Here is a 17590-nt window from a genome sequence, read left to right on the forward strand (position 1 = left end):
TTCTCCCGAGTCTCCGCTCTACCAGCTGCGCGTCGTGGCTTCTCGCACTGCGTTCCGGGAGACAGCGAGGCGGTGCTGGTTGCGGTGGTCGTTGTGCAGGCCAGGAGCGAGGACGGTGAGCGGCATGGCGGGGCGTGGCGAGGGGAACGATGCTGCGACGGTGGGGGTGGTTACCGGCGGCGTGGAGGACGCCTACGGCGAGGACCGCGCCACCGAGGACCAGCCCATCACGCCGTGGGCCGTCTGCGTCGCCAGGTATTTTATGCGCTGTGGTCATTTCGTGCCGTTAAATCGGCACAAAGATGTGGCTTTACTTTTACCAGTTCATGCGCCATTTTGAAGAAGCTTCGCCAATGTTTCAGTACAGATTAATTGATTAGTGATTTCATGTGTGCTCTCTGCATTTTTTTTTGTTTAACCCCTTTTAAATCTACGTCTTGCTTAATTTTGTGCAAATATGCATCATTTTTTTTGTTATGGGTTATGTTAGCATAAAAGGTACTTTAAGCAGCATAAACAGTATGGCTATAATTTTGTATGTTTGAATAAAAATTTTAAATAAGATGAATGGTAGTTAGTGGTGATAAATAGAAAAATGAATAACATAGTTTGGAACAATTAACCACGAACTAGACTAGCAGAGTTACCAGAGTACCACACTGATCAGCGCTGCTAAGCTCTAAGCAGGCAGGCTATAGAGAAGCTAGCTGGTGTTTAATTTTGTGGTTGTATTTTTAGTGGGCACTCTCTGCTGAGGGATCCACGGCACAACAAGGGACTCTCGTTCACGGAGAAAGAACGGGACGCGCACTACCTGAGGGGGTTGCTGCCTCCAGTAGTCCTGCCTCAAGAACTTCAGGTTTGCTCCCTTCCCCACTTCCCTGGCTTATGATTCATCTGATACTATTGCCAGCAAACATATATCACTGAAGCGTGCGTCTCCTTTAGGAGAAGAGGCTGCTGCAAAACATGCGGCAGTTCCCGGTCCCTCTGCAGCGTTACATGGCTCTGATGGACCTTCAGGTGAGCTCTGACTTCATCTCGTTCAATGAAAACGTTGGATGGATATGTATGGTTGCAGCATGCTACACAAATATGTCATGTTATTGTTCTTGTGGATGGTCGATATGCAGGAGAGGAATGAGAGGCTTTTCTACAAGCTCCTGATCGACAACGTTGAGGAATTGCTCCCTGTCGTGTACACACCGACGGTGGGTGAGGCTTGCCAGAAGTACGGATCGATCTTTAGACGACCACAGGGTTTGTACATCAGTCTTAAAGAAAAGTATGTCTCATCCGTCGCTTTAAGTTGTTGGTTATTCCTGTTGGAGATTTAAGGGAATCAAACTTATGAGGTTCTTTTGTACCAGGGGGAGAATATTGGAGGTACTGAGGAACTGGCCAGAGAAGAGCATTCAGGTTGTTGTCGTTACTGATGGTGAGCGCATTTTAGGTCTTGGGGATCTTGGTTGCCAGGTCAGTTAATTACCGCTGACATTTTTGCTTTGATCAGGACCATTCGTGCCTTTGTGTTGTTTAATGATTTGTCACGTCGTTGCTTAACCTGAATGATCTTTTTCTTGTGTGTGTGTTGAAAACTGAAACATGTACAGGGTATGGGAATTCCTGTGGGGAAGCTTGCACTATACACAGCCCTTGGAGGTGTCCGGCCTTCTGCCGTAAGTTATTTGCATTTCAATTATTTTCTTTAGCAAGGAGCAGAATAGCGGATTGCTGTAGTATTTCCTCCATTCTGTGTTCCAGTGCTTACCTATCACAATTGATGTGGGAACAAACAATGAGGATTTACTAAAGGATGAATTCTACATTGGATTAAGACAAAAAAGAGCCACTGGCCAGGTTCCATGCTTATGCCTTGGATGTGCTCATCCATTTTTCATGAATGATAGGTAACAATGTGGTTGTGATTTCAGTCATGACAGTTGGTTTCATTTCTTTACTTAGGAATATAGTGATCTTCTGAATGAATTCATGGATGCTGTTAAGCAGAACTATGGACAGAAGGTTCTAGTCCAGGTATGTAAGTACTCCCCCTCCTAAAATAACTTCATTTTTCATTCATCACACACATACCAATATAAAAGCTAAAAGACTAAAATACCCTCCACTTTATCTAATCCCAGTATAATTATCTCGTACTTTATCTATTCTCAATACATCTTGTTTTCACAAACTTTAATACAATGATTACTTAGTAATGTACTTATTTGGTCACAAGCTAGAATGAGCAAAAATGATATTATTTTGGGACAGAGGCAGTAGTAAAATGAAAGATGAAAACTGTAACTGAGTTCTTCCTATGGGCAACTGTGTAATTTGTTTTATTTTACAGTTTGAAGACTTTGCAAACCACAATGCATTTACCCTTCTTGAGAAGTACCGTGCAAACAATCTTGTCTTCAATGATGATATTCAGGTACTAGGTTCAGATCTTTTTTATTCTTCATGTTGGTCTTATTACAGTTCCAAAATAAAAGCAAAGTAGTGAATGTGCTTTTATACTGGGTTAACAATAGTAAACCATGAAATTGTGATGTAAACAGGGAACAGCTGCTGTGGTGCTTGCAGGCCTCATTGCTGGTCAGAAGTTTGTCGGTGGGACTTTAGCTGATCACACATTCTTATTCTTTGGTGCAGGAGAAGTAAGTTGACCTTCTCTTTCAGTGATACTAGGGTGTATTCTGCACTGCTCGCATTTAGTTTAGACTGCTGCAACACGACTGAACTCTAAACATCCATCTATACATCAGTGTGAAAAGTGGGCCGTTTTGATAGATTATATGGCAGATTATACATAAGCAGCAGAAAAAACGTGCTGACCTTGTGGTTCGATATGGTATTGGATTATTGAACATCAAAACGACCTGGTGCACCGACTAAGCTGTTCAATGGCCGTATTGACTACTGACCTAGCACTATTTACTGTTTTTACCAGCCAAAAGCTAATTAATAAAATTTACGCTTAGTAGGCATATATGTTAAAATTGTGCCTTTTCATGCTTCCATAAACCATAGTTAAGGTAACATGTAATATTGCAAGTCATTTTGGGTTTATCCTAAGTCAAATCTCTTCAAATTTGAACAAGTTTATAGAAAAATGTACAAACATCTACAACGCCAAATTGGTTTTTATTAAATCCACCATTGAGTATATTTTTATAGTATATTTATTTTATCTACAAACTTTGTCAAAAGGTTTGATTGAAAGATTTGACTTCGAACAAACGCAAAGTAACTTATAATATAAAATAAAAGGACTAGATGGGTATATTTAAATATCTCAAAAATTGGTTAACTAATAAAATATATCCATTTATTTGTGTGAACGACAAATTACCATATAATTCTGATTAATCGTTCGTGTTGGAGTATATAAAGTGAATTATCCGCTTTTCCTTATCAGCTTAGGCTTTTATGTGCAACTGGCTGATGCATGCAACTTAACATGGTATCATGAGCCAGAGGTCTCGAGTTCGAATCCTAGATGGCGCGCAACTAAATAAAATAATTGTAGCGCCCACTCTAATATTTCACGCTTGAGACTTGAAGGGGTCTCCTGTGAGAGGGAGTGTCAACTTAACAGTTTGCATTCCGACTAATCGGTTAGCAATAGAGTATACCGACTTTTACAGCAATGCTATACATCATGTCTTGTATGATAAGAAAATACATTGAGCATTCCTTTTGTATTTCTGTGGTAACTATATTGTGAAATGAACAATTGAAGATTGTTAGTAACAAAAAAGGGTTGGAGGACTATCACTAGAGTTGGTTACCCATAGGAATAGGAAGACTGTATCACAGTTCACAACTTTAGTTGTAGAGAAACCTTCTCTGCTTATTGGTAGATGACATGCAAAAATGTGTCTTTTCTTGAATAGTGAATAATCTGAAGCTGTGAAGCATGCCACTGGTAAATTAGTGAAATGTCTCTAATTAATCACCAATGGGGGAGTGCTCATGGTGTTGATTTCTTGTGTCTTGTAAAAAACCTATAGTGTGTTCCAAATAGACTACCTGTTCTTGCAGGCTGGTACAGGCATTGCTGAACTAGTGGCCCTCGAGATATCAAATCAGGTGACTTGATGGCTAGCTTCACCTAATTTGATTTTGGATAATTTGTCTACGATGGCTCAATTAACCATTAGCTATGATGTCTCAGTCCAAAATTCCAGTGGAAGAGGCTCGCAAAAAGATCTGGCTACTTGATTCAAAGGTTAATATTCAATTTCACAGTGTTATAATCTGCATCCTTTGGTAATTGGACCGTTGAGGGTTGGTTTATGCATTGCAGGGATTGATTGTCAGTTCACGTAAAGATTCTATTCAGCCTTTTAAGAAGCGATATGCGCATGAGCATGAACCAGTCAAAAATCTATTGGATGCTGTCAAGGTGCAAAACTTAACCATACGAGATGCACATTATATTACTATATTAGTATACATTCTCCTTTCAGACGCCAGACTGATTTTTATCTTTTCAGGCTATCAAACCAACTGCATTGATAGGTTCAGCTGGTGTGGGTCAAAGTTTCACAAAAGAGGTGATTGAGGCTATGAGTTCAATTAACGAGGTAACACAACAATGACCTACTCAGATAGTTATCTCATGATAAGTCACATTAATCACTCTATAACTGAGAGCTTGGTTCCGACATAATGCAGAGACCAATCATACTCGCACTATCCAATCCAACATCACAATCTGAATGTACTGCTGAGCAAGCATATTCATGGAGTAAGGTGATATTCTGCAACCTCGTGTATCTATTCCATTGAGATGAATACATACATGCACTGCACTTCTATAAATTATGTCACAAGCATTTGTGCCTTATAATTGATCAGATGATCTGTGCGTGTAGGGTCGTGCAATTTTTGGGAGTGGAAGTCCATTTGATCCAGTGAAATACAATAACAAGCTTTTTGTGCCAGCACAGGTTAGAGATATTACCATTGTGCACGACATGTGCGATTCTCAGGTTTTTGATAGTTGAAACTTACTCTCTCCTTTGACTAGGCAAACAATGCATATATATTCCCAGGATTTGGCCTAGGCGTGGTGATTTCAGGAGCGATAAGGGTGAAAGATGAAATGATCCTTGCTGCTGGTAAATACACTATATGTCTATATATGAGCCCAAGAGTTATTTTTTCCCTTCCACTTCACTAATTTGCTATTCTACTGAACCACAATAATTTGTGTTTTCGTGTTTGTCTTGCTTCTGCCTTTTGGCATTGCACAGCTGAAGCCTTAGCTGACCAGGTGACCCCAGATCATATTGACAAAGGCCTGATCTATCCGCCATTTTCCTGCATCAGGAAGATATCAGCCAACATCGCAGCTCGCGTTGCTGCAAAAGCATATGACCTTGGTAAAGTTTCCTTTTGATGTCGCGTACTAGTACTCTACTCCGTCCGTCTCAGATTTTTTTTTAGGGGGGACTGATGGTGTAACTAAAAGATGCTGCATACCTATTGTTATTTCGAATTCTTCATGCAGGATTGGCTAGCCATCTCCTTCGCCCAAAAGACTTGGTGAATTACGCTGAGAGCTGCATGTACAGCCCCGTCTACCGTTCTTACAGATGAAGTGGCGCTCTGCTCACCTGACGCATAGTGTACAAGCTTCATTAGGCTACAGTACGCCGGCTTGTGTTAATAATTTGCAGTTGGACCTAAATCGTACCGACATATCATGTTATCCGTGGACTATGCTTGTGCATATTTCTCCTCTCATTGTGTAATAAATTATATCTATGTCATTACAAATTTGACTATTTTAAATAATATTACTATGCTATTACAATTTTAGAACCATTACTCGTTCAGTGTACTTTAAAAAAAATAAAAAATTTGACCATATTGTCCCCTGTGTTACCATTCCCTCCGGAAGTGCAAAGGGCATTTTGGTAAAAAAAATTTCTAAATGTACACAGTGACATAATACCAGAGAAATTAATTATAATGATATCTTTCCAATTATCAATGATATTTTTAACCAAGCAAATCCAATGGCATCGTTTGAATAAAATTTTTCTAAATGTACACAGTGACATAATACCATAGAAATTAATTATAATGATATCTTTCCAATTATCAATGATATTTTTAACCAAGCAAATCCAATGGCATCGTTTGAATTATTAATGACAGGCAAATTTATAATGTCATGGATTCAATTAACTCTAATAAATAAGTGTAACGTTGCAGACCTGGTTCTAATGTCATGGATCAAATTTAAGGTTTTTCGCCGCTTATTTCTCAGTATTTGCTTTTACATTGTTAAGAATACATATATATCACTTTGTTCACAAATTATTTTTCATTTATAAATATACCGTAAAGCCAATCGCCTCCAGTATAAAAAGTTTGCCCTGTGCTTATCGGCTTGCTCGTACTATTGCAAGAAAGGTGTATCACTATCCACTATCCACGCATGGATGAACTCATGTTTGTTTTTGTTCTTTCTAACGAAAGCATTAAAAAGCACGTTACGATAATATGTACAGTTTTCTGGGTCAGTGCCAATCGCTAAGTAACTAGAGTAATAGATAGGTTTCTACATGATTGGCAAAATGTCGCCTCTAATACAAACTGCGAGATTACTAAACGGCAAAGCATGTATGGTGAATCTTATGAAGAAATTGCAAAATGGGAGTATGGGACCTCGACTTACATGTTTCAGTTATGTCCTGTTGTGTCATCTGAAATTTGGGAGTCGCGTAACCCCCATAAGGATTTGGGAAGCAAATTCGTCTTGTCCGCCCTGAACAGCCAGCCTATGTTGGACTCATAGGCAGCACAGAGTGCGATCGTCCATGTATAACTGCAAAAATACAATCTTTGTGTCAGCGTATAACAAGGTGTAGATATAACAGTTGCGCACGAAAGAACACCTGTGCTTTGCAAGTTGCAACATAATCAAACAGAATGAATACCAACCTTTATATCTTCTGTTAAAGATGAGTAGTTCAGTTTAGTAGAATATTTTAGAACCATACCCTGGAAACAAACTGTGAGCTTTGGAAGGATTGCCACGGAGTGCAAGACCAGTTGCATTGTACACTGTCATCATCTCTTGCGCACTGTCGAACTGCTTGACATAAGCACCGACAGAGCCATCACTACGCCTTGCATTAAGAGTCTGGGACAAGAAATGGAGTTGCTATGTTAGTCAAACAATTTTGAGATCTTTGAAGTTTTGTTACAAACTGAGTAATAATCAACAAGTGAGATATAGCCATTTAGAGGTAGAGAATAAGCGATTAAAAAGAATGTGTCTTTGTCTTTTACATTGTGATTCAAAGAGCTGAATCATAAACTTTCCATCACTCGTAAATCAGAATATTACTGCAGTTTGAATGAAACATTGTCCTCTCGGAAATCCTGGTAGGCCGGTAGCATGGTTGTTCAAAACCCAGGCAACAACCAATAGATACCCAGACCATTGCTTATCATGCAACAGTGGCATACTGGCATGCTGTAGCAAACCAATTACAACACTACCATATGTTTGCAACAGCAACCAGGGACAGGTAAGCCACAAGTCATAGTCAAGCACAAGTAAAACTAGAGCAATGAAGATTAAGACACTGAATAGTTGGAAATGTAAGCACGAATTATGATCAGGACTTCAACGAAATCACAATTTCAAAATTAATAAATTATTACCATGAAATTTTTGCATCTTATGATGTTAAAGGCCTTGAGTAGCTGGATCTCCTTCTGTAGCCGATATGAGATCCCATCGATCTCAAGCAATTCTTGTATCATAGACCCTGACATGGGAAGTTTGCTTCCAATATGATATGACAAAATATCTGGATTTCTCACATAATCATCCATGCTTGGATTTACAATTATTTGTCTCCACAAATCCGCCACAGAATTCCATGCATACATCATACCTTAATCATGATAACAAAATGACACTTGAGCCAGTGGGCAGGAATACTATTTGGTTATGAATGTAAGACAAAATAGATTGAAATAGCTACAGTGAAATAACTCAATACCTGCCGCTCTGCGAGCAAGTGAATATGAATCATACATTTCATAAGCCCAGCGAGGCCAAAATGCCAATGGAGCCTGCAATGCCAGCTTTGGACTATAAGCAGCACAGATTTGTCTGCGTTGTTCGACACTTGTATTTCTTGTTGCTAAAGATTTCATGGAACGGAAGCAAGGTTCATCCCTGTCTATTACGTTTCCATGCTTGACTGGATTCCTTGATGCCAAATTTCTTTTCAGAAAATCATGCTGCTGCCAATACTGTTCATGCATGATATCTTCATCTTCATTTGATGAACAGTATATTCTTTCATCTGTTATTGAATGATCACTTGAAGTACTAGTATCAGAATCCACATAATCATGTTGTCTGAGACAAGATGTACTGAAACTGGGTACCGATGAGGCACGCTGGTTGAAATTACAATTTGCAGCTAACTGGCCAAATGCATCTCTTAGAGTCCTCTGAGGTATATCTTCTTCAATGATTTGGACTTCAGCCCATTGCTGCGAATGGTTACAAAAATGGAACTACATTCTGCTTTACCACTATTTCATATGACTATCATCTGCAGAGTTCAGAATATCTTATTTCTCAACCAAATGTGAAAACTTACAACATCATTAGCATCGATCCAATGGTCTTTAAGACGAAAACGGTGCTGACCACGAGTGACAACTTTTGATGAGCCATCATCCGGACGTTTAATTTGATGTATCTATAACATAAAAAAAATCATAAGGAGATGCAACTATCCAGAAGAAATTATTGGTTTCGTTGTTTCACACTATGATTGAAGAGAAATGATTAAGGAAAATAAATAACTTCAGCAAAGTGTACCATTTCAAATTATCAAGTCCATATCAATTGGGCTTATTTATACAATTTATAGAAATGAAAAGAATCAAAGATTTTAAACAAAAAAGGCCAACATGAAGATCATGTGTAATGCATATTTGTGTCTGAGGATGTTGTGCAGCATAGAAGGATCAACATATAGCTCCACAGATTAGATCATCAAATATTGTGAACATGTTTTCCTAGTAAGTCATTTATTACTACAGTTAGCTATAGCGGTGCATGCCACATGTGGTGTCTAGTAGTGAATCAACATATCCTATACTCGTGTAATAATTCATCATTTCTTTCAGCAACATTGATATATCTTTTGGATGACATGGGTATATGCAATTGCTAGCTCAGACATGTATAGCATTTTCCCCCTTTTTTTTGAACATGACCATTGTAAAAATAAACAAAAGGCAACAAAGTACACATGCCACTAATTAAATAGCATAATTGGGTGTTTTTTGCAGAAAAATAGGTCACGAAAGAAATCAAAAGGAAGAACAGGGATAACTAAAATAACTGGTAGCAATGCAAAAGCGAAACACACCAAGAACAGAAATCAGCATGCAGGATGAAACTTCAAAAGAACAGATATCATTCTAGCTTGAATGTGCTTCTATGAAAAATGCACCTCCGCTGTTGTCCCAACTGAAGCAATAGCATGGTGTCCATCATCAGTGTGTCGGTAAACATCAACCTAGCATTGAAGAATTGCCATTAAAAACAAAGCTAGAACACAGTCAGCAGAACAAAGGACAAGTGACACGTACCATACCTATCATGCATGGAGTGTCAACATGATTGTCAACAGTTGCCAAAGATCTAGGATGAACTACTCTGATCGGAAGGTTATTTTTAGGAAACAAAACAGCGCCTAGAAAAGTTGAAAACTATTAACCTCTATTACAAGCAGGTATGTATATAGATGCCAACCAAATGTGTGACTCTTCAAGGGTAAGGTGAAAAAAAGGCAATGATGTGTATTTTCATATGTAATTTGTTAGTTTGTAATAAGACACAAGTTTGGCATGTTCAGCACTCAATGATTGGCACAATATGGACCAACTATTCTAGCTTAAGTTGAAATAAGTTTTTGGACACAGATTATATAGGAATGCTACCTTGAAGATAAAATATTGGTAAACTGAGAACCATGCCACCATCCAAGAAAGCAAATCTGCCTGGGGCACCATAAACCTCTGGTGTGGAAAAAAAACTTGTAAATGTTGAAGCTAAAATCAGGAAATATACTAAGATCATCGTGAATATAGTTACCGCCATCACAGGTTGGCAGAGAAACCAGACATGTTGAATGTAAGTGTTTCAGAAGTGCTAGACCCTCCATCCCCATGATTGTTTCTGCAAACGTTGAAAATAAAATAACTAAACAAAATATACATCTATTAATTACCAATAAACTTAAGTTGTGGAAAATTGAGTAGACTGTATGGCAGATTGACTGTATTACTGTCCAAAGGGGAAATGCACATTCAATCATGAATATAATTGATGGTAGTATAAAACACGTGTAACATGTAAAGTACTTCATCACCCCATAAATTTAGCAAAATCATGAATTGGTAAGGCATATTAGCAAGATCTAAGTACCCACCACATCAAGCTGAATATATTTTGCACATTCAACATTGATCAAGAGTGCCGTAGTAACCCATGACTAGTGTTCTATCAACCATGTCTATGTTGTAAGTCCCGAAGAGGCCGCATTAACTTGGCAGAAAGCCACGGGCATTAAACAAACTGAGTCTTACTTCTGCATCTTAGAAAGTGGCTTCTAATTTGCTTGATCCTATGCTTTGGAAAATTCTCCAGGCCTAACCTCCATATATCTGGTGTTCGAATACTTGGGAGGGGGCAATCTAACATTTGATTTGAGAAAAATCACTAGCAACAGGCAGTTCTCAGTCTCTCACAGCATCAATCCTCCCGCTATATCAATGCGAAAGACTAATCCCGCACCAAAACGTAAGGCACGGACACACGGTTAAATCAGATAACGAAACACCGCGAAAATGGAAAAAGAGGGCCGAGTCGTGTTTCTGGACCTGAGAAAGGTGTCAACATCGGAGGAGGAAGAGGATTCAGCGTCGTCGACTTCCTCGACCTGGAGCTCCTCCATGTCCAGCTCCAGGATCCAGCCCCGGTCCGCCATTCCGCCCCGCCGCCGCCTGGGGGCTCACTCGCTCAAGAATTAGGATGTGGTGAAAGGGGGCGGTGATAGAGTTCTCCGGTTTCCGCTTCCTCCTGCCAGGATTAGAGCATCTCTCATCTTATTCTCCGAACCAAAATTTAACCATTTTAACAAGCAAAAAATTTTGCCAAACTGACTTGCTACCTTTGTTTTATAATATAGGATATTTAACTTCAACGTTTGACCATTCGTCTTATTTAAAAATTTAGTGCAAATATAGAAAATAACAAGTCATGCTTAAAGTTCTTTTAATAATAAAGTACTCCCTTCGTCTCTAAATGTTTGACGCCGTTAACTTTTGGCATATGTTTGACCATTTGTTTTATTCATTTTTTATAAAATATGTAAAACTATATATATGCATAAAAGTATATTTATTAATAGGGTTAATTAGATTCATGCCGTATAAATTTGCTAGTTTTGAAATATATCATTACTATTCGTCTAATTGTAAGAATACTATTATAATTTTAGAACTATTTCAGATATACCATTTTTTGGACCAAATTATCCTTTGCACATCTCAAGGACTCAAGGAACAACAGGGGGCAATATGATCCAATTTTTTTAAAAAAAATACACCAAAAGAGTATGGAGTGGCATATTTCGAATAGTTCTAAAATTATAATGTCATCTTTACAATTAATCAAATAGTAATGGCATATTTCAAAACTAGCAAATTTATAATGGCATAGATCTAATAAACCCTTAATAATAAATGAATTGATATAAAAATAATTAATAATTATGTAAATTTTTTGGATAAGGCGAATAGTCAAACGTATATAAAAAAGTCAACGACGTCAAACATTTAGAGATGTAGGTAGTAAGTCACAAGCAAAATAAATAATATTTTCATAATATTTTGAATAAGACAAATGATCCAACATTGCAAGTAAAAAAGTCAAATATTTTATATTATGAAGCGGAGGGAGTAGTACTTTTTTGGGTAAATGCCTTCTAAGGCCTCGTTTAGTTGGGAACATTTTTGGGAGAGATATCACATCGACACGTACGGTCACACATTTAAAGTATTAAACATAGTCTAATTATAAAATAAATTTCAGATTCCACCTGGATACCACCGCGAGACGAATCTTTCTAGTCAAATTAATCCATCATTAACACATGTCGGGGTTACTGTAGCACTTATGGCTAATTATGTATTAATTAGACTCAAAAGATTCGTCTCACGGTTTCCCCCATAACTGTGTAATTAGTTTTAATGCTTTATTTAGGTGTCCAAAGATCTGATGTGATGTTTTTAAAAAAAGTTTTTGGGAACTAAACAGATCCATGTAAACGGTGCAATTTTACATGAAGCTAGTCTAACAAGAACGAGAAAATTCTTTGTATTCTCGAAAGTTTAGCTAATCCCTTTCATGAGTTTTACCCAATTCCTTATATATCTATGAGTTTCTATATTGATCCTTTGCATGTCAATTTGTTAGTTGACCATAGATCGACCATTATTTTTTCCTAAAACGGTCATACTCCCATGCCTTCTATTACAAAATTATATAGGTCTTGTCACTCAAAAACATATTTTAGTCATAGAATATTACAGTGGCTGAAATGCACATTCATAAAAAAACTGAAATCTTGAACTGAAAAAGGAAAATCAAATTTAATTATTAAAAGAATTTGCATGAAACGATAACAGTGGTAGAATGTGAATACATGGTTATGACAAAATCCATATTTTTAAAGCTGTATATCCATTCAAAAATCAAGTTTCAAATTCAATGCAATGCTTAGCAAAATTCGAAGTTTAAATTAAATTTCCTTTCTTGCTTTTCTGAAATTTGAATTGCATATTCGGTAATTTATCCCTTACCATTTCTAACGTTTTGTATTAAACCAAGGACACTAAGGCAATTTTCTTAAAAACCTAGGGTTGTGTTCTTTTTCAGCCTTTAGAAGTTTAGACAAAGGATGAAAGATTATCTAATTTTATAGCTATTTAATAGGGTAAATAATACAATTACTACTACAAAGTTAAATTTTTATTTTAAAACGGTAAGATGATGAACTTTTTTATATATAATCTTTTTATAAAAATACATTGTTCAGTAGTTTGTAAAGCGTGCATATAAATACCAAGAAAAATTAAGGGCAAAGAACACACTAATGGTTAACTTATAGAAATGTCATATATGGGTGATTGTTTAGCTTTTTCATGAAAAATGCTAATTTAAAAGTCAAGGATGAAAAATAAACTACGGTGAAAAACCTCAAAACCAACTTTAAATTTAATATTAAAATTTTAATTTTGGTTTATAAAGAAACAAAAGCGAAAAGACGAGGATGTTAGGTAATAGACGGGAGATAGATAAATTTGTCAATATGGATGAATGACTCTGTGTCCTGGGTTTTACTGTAAGTCTAGAAGTCATTCGTGTAAAACATATATAAAATTCATTTGTTCCCAGTAAGAACATATTTCACCCTCTTTTTTAGAGCAGATTTCACCCTTCCTTCCAGCAAAATTCGTGCTCTGAGATTTCAAAAGAGGCCTTAAAGGGCCTGACCCTACTAAATTCGGCTTATGTTTTTTTTTTACAACAATTCGGCTTATGTTGACATAAGAACTATACCACACACCACAGGCCCGGCCCGAACGCCTAATCAAAGCCACTTAACCAGTTCACGGTTGCCAGTTTGCCACTGCCCACTGTCACCACCCTCACCACCCCGTTCCCCGACGAGCCTTCGCCGCGCGGCGCCGCGGCCCCTCGTCTCTGCCTCTCCAAAGGCTCCGATCTCCCCTGCCCCGCGAGAGAGAGGCTGCCGCCGTCTTCTCGTCCGGCGAGTCGTCTGCTCTCCCTCCCACGCGGGCTCGCGGTAACTCCCTCACACACAGCTGATCGCATCACTCTCGCAGTCTCGCTGTCCTGGGTTATCCCCTCCTCCCTCTCACCCCCAGCAGCGGAGGTGTGCCCCCGCCGCTTCTTTTTCGGCGCGCATGTTCGGTCTCCCCGGTCTCCACCCTTTAGCGCCTAATCCCGGATGCGGAACCTGCGGCTGCGCTCCAGTCGTCGTCGAGCCGACTGGCCGAGCGGTGGATCGTGGCTGGCGCGCTCATCCTGTCGTGGGTGGATGCCAACTATAGGGTTTGCTTTCGATGAATCAACGTGTCGATCTCTCGGCTCCCCATTGGTCGGTGTACCCGTTTCCTTTGCTGGATCCCTCACGGATGTCGCTTGAGAGAATCGTTTCTTGTGTGACATCAAATCAATCAAGGAAGCTGCATACCGGGACAGCTAAATACCTTGTTATCTTTATTTTCTAGTACTGGAACGATAATGCTGCGTTAACTTAGATATTCGATTGAACTTCTAGAGCTCTAGTGTTCCTGACTTCCTGTATATAAACGAGTCACTCGCTTTTGGTTCTGCTGTTGAAGCTTCTCCAGTATCTCCTTGCTCTGTTGGAGCTCACTGCATGCGGTTCTGGTCCAGTTCTCTATTATACATCATAAGGGTTTTTTTATTATCCTTGAAAAGTAAATTTTTGGTATTTCAAGATACAATGTACCTCAAGGTACTTGTAAAAAGCGTGATACCTTGAGCTACTTTTTTGCGCTACTTTTTTAAGGATGGTAAAAAAAACTCACATCATAAAAGTTGGAGATTTTCTAGTTGATAATGTCAGTCTATAGCTTCATGTCTAGATTTACTTACAAAGGTATACAGTAGATGTTAATCAAATTGATTGTCATAGCTTGTTTTTAAATATGTACCTTTTGCGATTTCCAAATGTTTTCTGAAAGTGAGCAGGAGATGAGGCAAATAGACAAACGCGAATGCAAAAATGGAAAACAATTGTAAGGTGTCAAAAGCATTGGAGCATAAGACCATACATACAAAACATGACCATGGAAAAAACATGACCATGGAAGCATCTTTTTTTTTTGGGACCGTAGATGATAAAGCCATATATACTTTTGGAGGGCACTGGGAGAAATCTAGGTCATGTTGGGTATGCCGATACTAGTTTAGACTGTTGAAGTGCATCTGTCAATGCTATAAAAGGATTGTTGACAACGTGGTCACGCACAAGCCATGGAGCATGGATAACATTGATACGTGGAAGCAGATATATGTGATGCATGGATGTAAAATTGCCTTCGCCCTTTCCCATTTTCCTTATCAATTTGCTAAAGTGCATAAGGCTATGGCAAGTTTTACACGGTGATAATTTGATAATAGGTATTTACTAGGAAATACCAAGTTACTTGTAACAGTTTGAGTAGCATATTTGTTTTGTTCAACTGAAACTAAGGTTTATATCAACATGGTATTGTACCTAAAACAATGACTATGAGAATTTTCTGTTGTACATTTTGATGAATTTTGGAGCCACAAGTAATATTGGACTTGTTAAGCATGAAACATAGGGAAAAATTAGCACATATGTGCTTTCCTCTTAGCTGTATCTACTTTTATAGTGTTACCATGGTTAGCTGTAAGCATATTGTTAAGATTATTTTTTTTAAAAACTGAAATATGCCTTGATATTTTCTGAAAACACAATCTCTCAGTGTGCTTTGTAAAAAAGGGTGATCTGTGATGTTTGCCACAAGAATGGTCTTGCATAAAGGAACAATGTTGCATAACAAGTGAAAGAGAAGGTATGTTTTTCTGTAGGGATGAACAATGGAGCTATGCTTTTTGATACTTTTATAATGTACACATCAAGAAGAAGGTACTGCCTGAGCAGCTTGTATGTAGACAATATTTACAGTACATGCATCCGTGGCCATGGCAGTGACCCATCCAGAAGGCGCCTTTTCTGATCCATTCCCTGTAGAGCAAGTTCAATTCAATAGTATAGCCAACTATTAGCTCCAATTTATCTAGTCAATCTAATAGCCGATTCATACAATAGTTACCGACAAAACATATTCTACCATGTCCTTCCTGTCATACACACACTGTGTCTTGGAGTTCGTGCTGCAGCTGGCTACAAATCTGTGACTCACTGCTCTTCTCTCTCCTCTCTTATCTTATTAAAATATGTTTACAGCCGGCTTATAGCCTGTTATTGTACCTGCTCGTATAGGCCTTCTGGTTATTTCGATTTTTTTATCCATGTCAGATTCTCCTATCAAGTTGTGATGTTGATTGGAGGTCAGGAACAATCATCGGATCAATCATTGAATGAATCTCTTTTACTCCTTTTGCGAAAGTTTGTTGGTTTGAACACGTGGTCCAATGCGTTGAGAGAGTCTTGGTTTTTTAACAATTGGAAGGAACTGTCGGTGCCTGTTTCTCTGTCTACTTTTCTTTTGCTGGGGCTCGAAGTAAGCATCAGTGGGCCTATTCTAATTCCCCATCGTTCTCCCAGATTTTATCTTCACGCTATGTTTGAACTTTGAGGGGCACAAAAAGATATATTGTTCTATCTCTCTCCCTTGTCTGGTTACATAAAAAAATTTCGTCCAAAATCTTAGGGTAACTTTACACTTAAAGCTGATGGTATTCTTCACCTACAAAGCAATTTATCAATAGCTGAACAAGAGACTGATGTGAAGTAACCAGTTTATGTTGTAGGCTTGAATTTTGTTGATGGGTACAAAATACGTACCCCACAGATATAAATTCAAATACAGTTTGGTGTTTATTGGCACAGATGAGAACAATGCTTCTTTACATTGGTGTAAAGTAACCAGTTGCTTGTACAAAATCTTCACACTAGGGGTGTTCATCTGCTGGTTAACTCAACCAACTAAAATCTGGATATCAGTGATTATGGGCATGATTAACTGAGCTGCCAGTCAAGCATGCTGGAAAAACTCATCACTTTTTGAGGAGTTGTAACGAATCTGCAGACTTCATTCAGCCTCTCAGGCCCTTTGGTGGGGTGGTAACAGAATGGTGTTCAAACCATTATTCTGTTGTGAGTTCAAACCAATTATAGGTACTCCTAGGATTTTATCTTAATTTAGTGTTAGAACTATCCGGTGTATGATTAATTTACTTCAGAACTGGGACTTTTTTCATCTGGTGATATACAGAAACATAACCACCTTTGCACAGTTGTCAGTGATTTTCTTTATTTGGTGGAATATTGCACCCTATCTTTTCTTTTGAACAATGCTACATACGAAATTTTAGCAGTAGGAGCTGCAAAGTACCACTCTATTGAAATGTAGTTGAGGTTTGAAGTTACATACATGTTATTGTAACAGTGCACTAATAATGTTGCGAACTGTTCTTTACTTCTTTTAGATCTACTTGGGTGATGTTTTGTTGAGGAAATAACGCCATAGAATAGGTTGGTGTGTTGAGGCTTTGGTCAGTTGATTCAGTGATAGTTAATATGAGGAGTGATTTATATTAGAGCCTCTATTGATATCTTCACGCATATTCATGCTTACAACATCATACATCTTATAAAGAATTACAGCCTACAGGAATCTTGCATCTATTCAAGTCATTCTCCAAAATATGGATAGCTTATGCACACCGTGGCAATCAAATCACCTGTACATG

At 38.2% G+C, this 17590-nt stretch overlaps 2 protein-coding genes across 2 annotated transcripts; one reads left to right on the forward strand and one right to left on the reverse strand.

Annotated features, from left to right (window-relative positions):
* The first annotated feature begins 22 nt into the window (after positions 1-22).
* On the forward strand, positions 23-5836 carry LOC102711200 (NADP-dependent malic enzyme-like). Its single transcript, XM_006644629.3, has 19 exons — positions 23-255; positions 739-859; positions 949-1023; positions 1134-1285; positions 1371-1476; positions 1614-1679; positions 1765-1860; positions 1966-2037; positions 2354-2437; positions 2565-2663; positions 4051-4098; positions 4184-4237; positions 4316-4414; positions 4506-4595; positions 4687-4764; positions 4887-4961; positions 5042-5132; positions 5268-5396; positions 5525-5836. Exons 1-19 carry the CDS (start codon positions 125-127, stop codon positions 5611-5613), a joined length of 1755 nt encoding a protein of 584 aa, XP_006644692.2. The 5' UTR covers positions 23-124; the 3' UTR covers positions 5614-5836.
* LOC102708860 lies at positions 5246-11119 on the reverse strand. Its single transcript, XM_015843836.2, is given in 12 exon segments — positions 5246-5334; positions 6701-6850; positions 7026-7168; positions 7696-7931; positions 8040-8541; positions 8652-8753; positions 9516-9581; positions 9655-9758; positions 10006-10083; positions 10160-10185; positions 10187-10243; positions 10948-11119. Coding segments are annotated over 11 exon segments (1566 nt in total). The 5' UTR covers positions 11055-11119; the 3' UTR covers positions 5246-5334; positions 6701-6705.
* Positions 11120-17590: the final 6471 nt, after the last annotated feature.

This window comes from Oryza brachyantha, chromosome 1 (genome assembly GCF_000231095.2).
Source record: "Oryza brachyantha chromosome 1, ObraRS2, whole genome shotgun sequence".
NCBI lineage: Eukaryota > Viridiplantae > Streptophyta > Magnoliopsida > Poales > Poaceae > Oryza > Oryza brachyantha.

Coding starts and splice junctions, on each gene's coding strand:
- LOC102711200 (XM_006644629.3), top strand. CDS start 125: ATGGCGGGGCGTGGCGAGGGGAACGATGCTGCGACGGTGGGGGTGGTT. Junction 860..948: donor TCCTGCCTCAAGAACTTCAG/GTTTGCTCCCTT, acceptor CGTCTCCTTTAG/GAGAAGAGGCTGCTGCAAAA. Junction 4,415..4,505: donor ATCTATTGGATGCTGTCAAG/GTGCAAAACTTA, acceptor TTATCTTTTCAG/GCTATCAAACCAACTGCATT.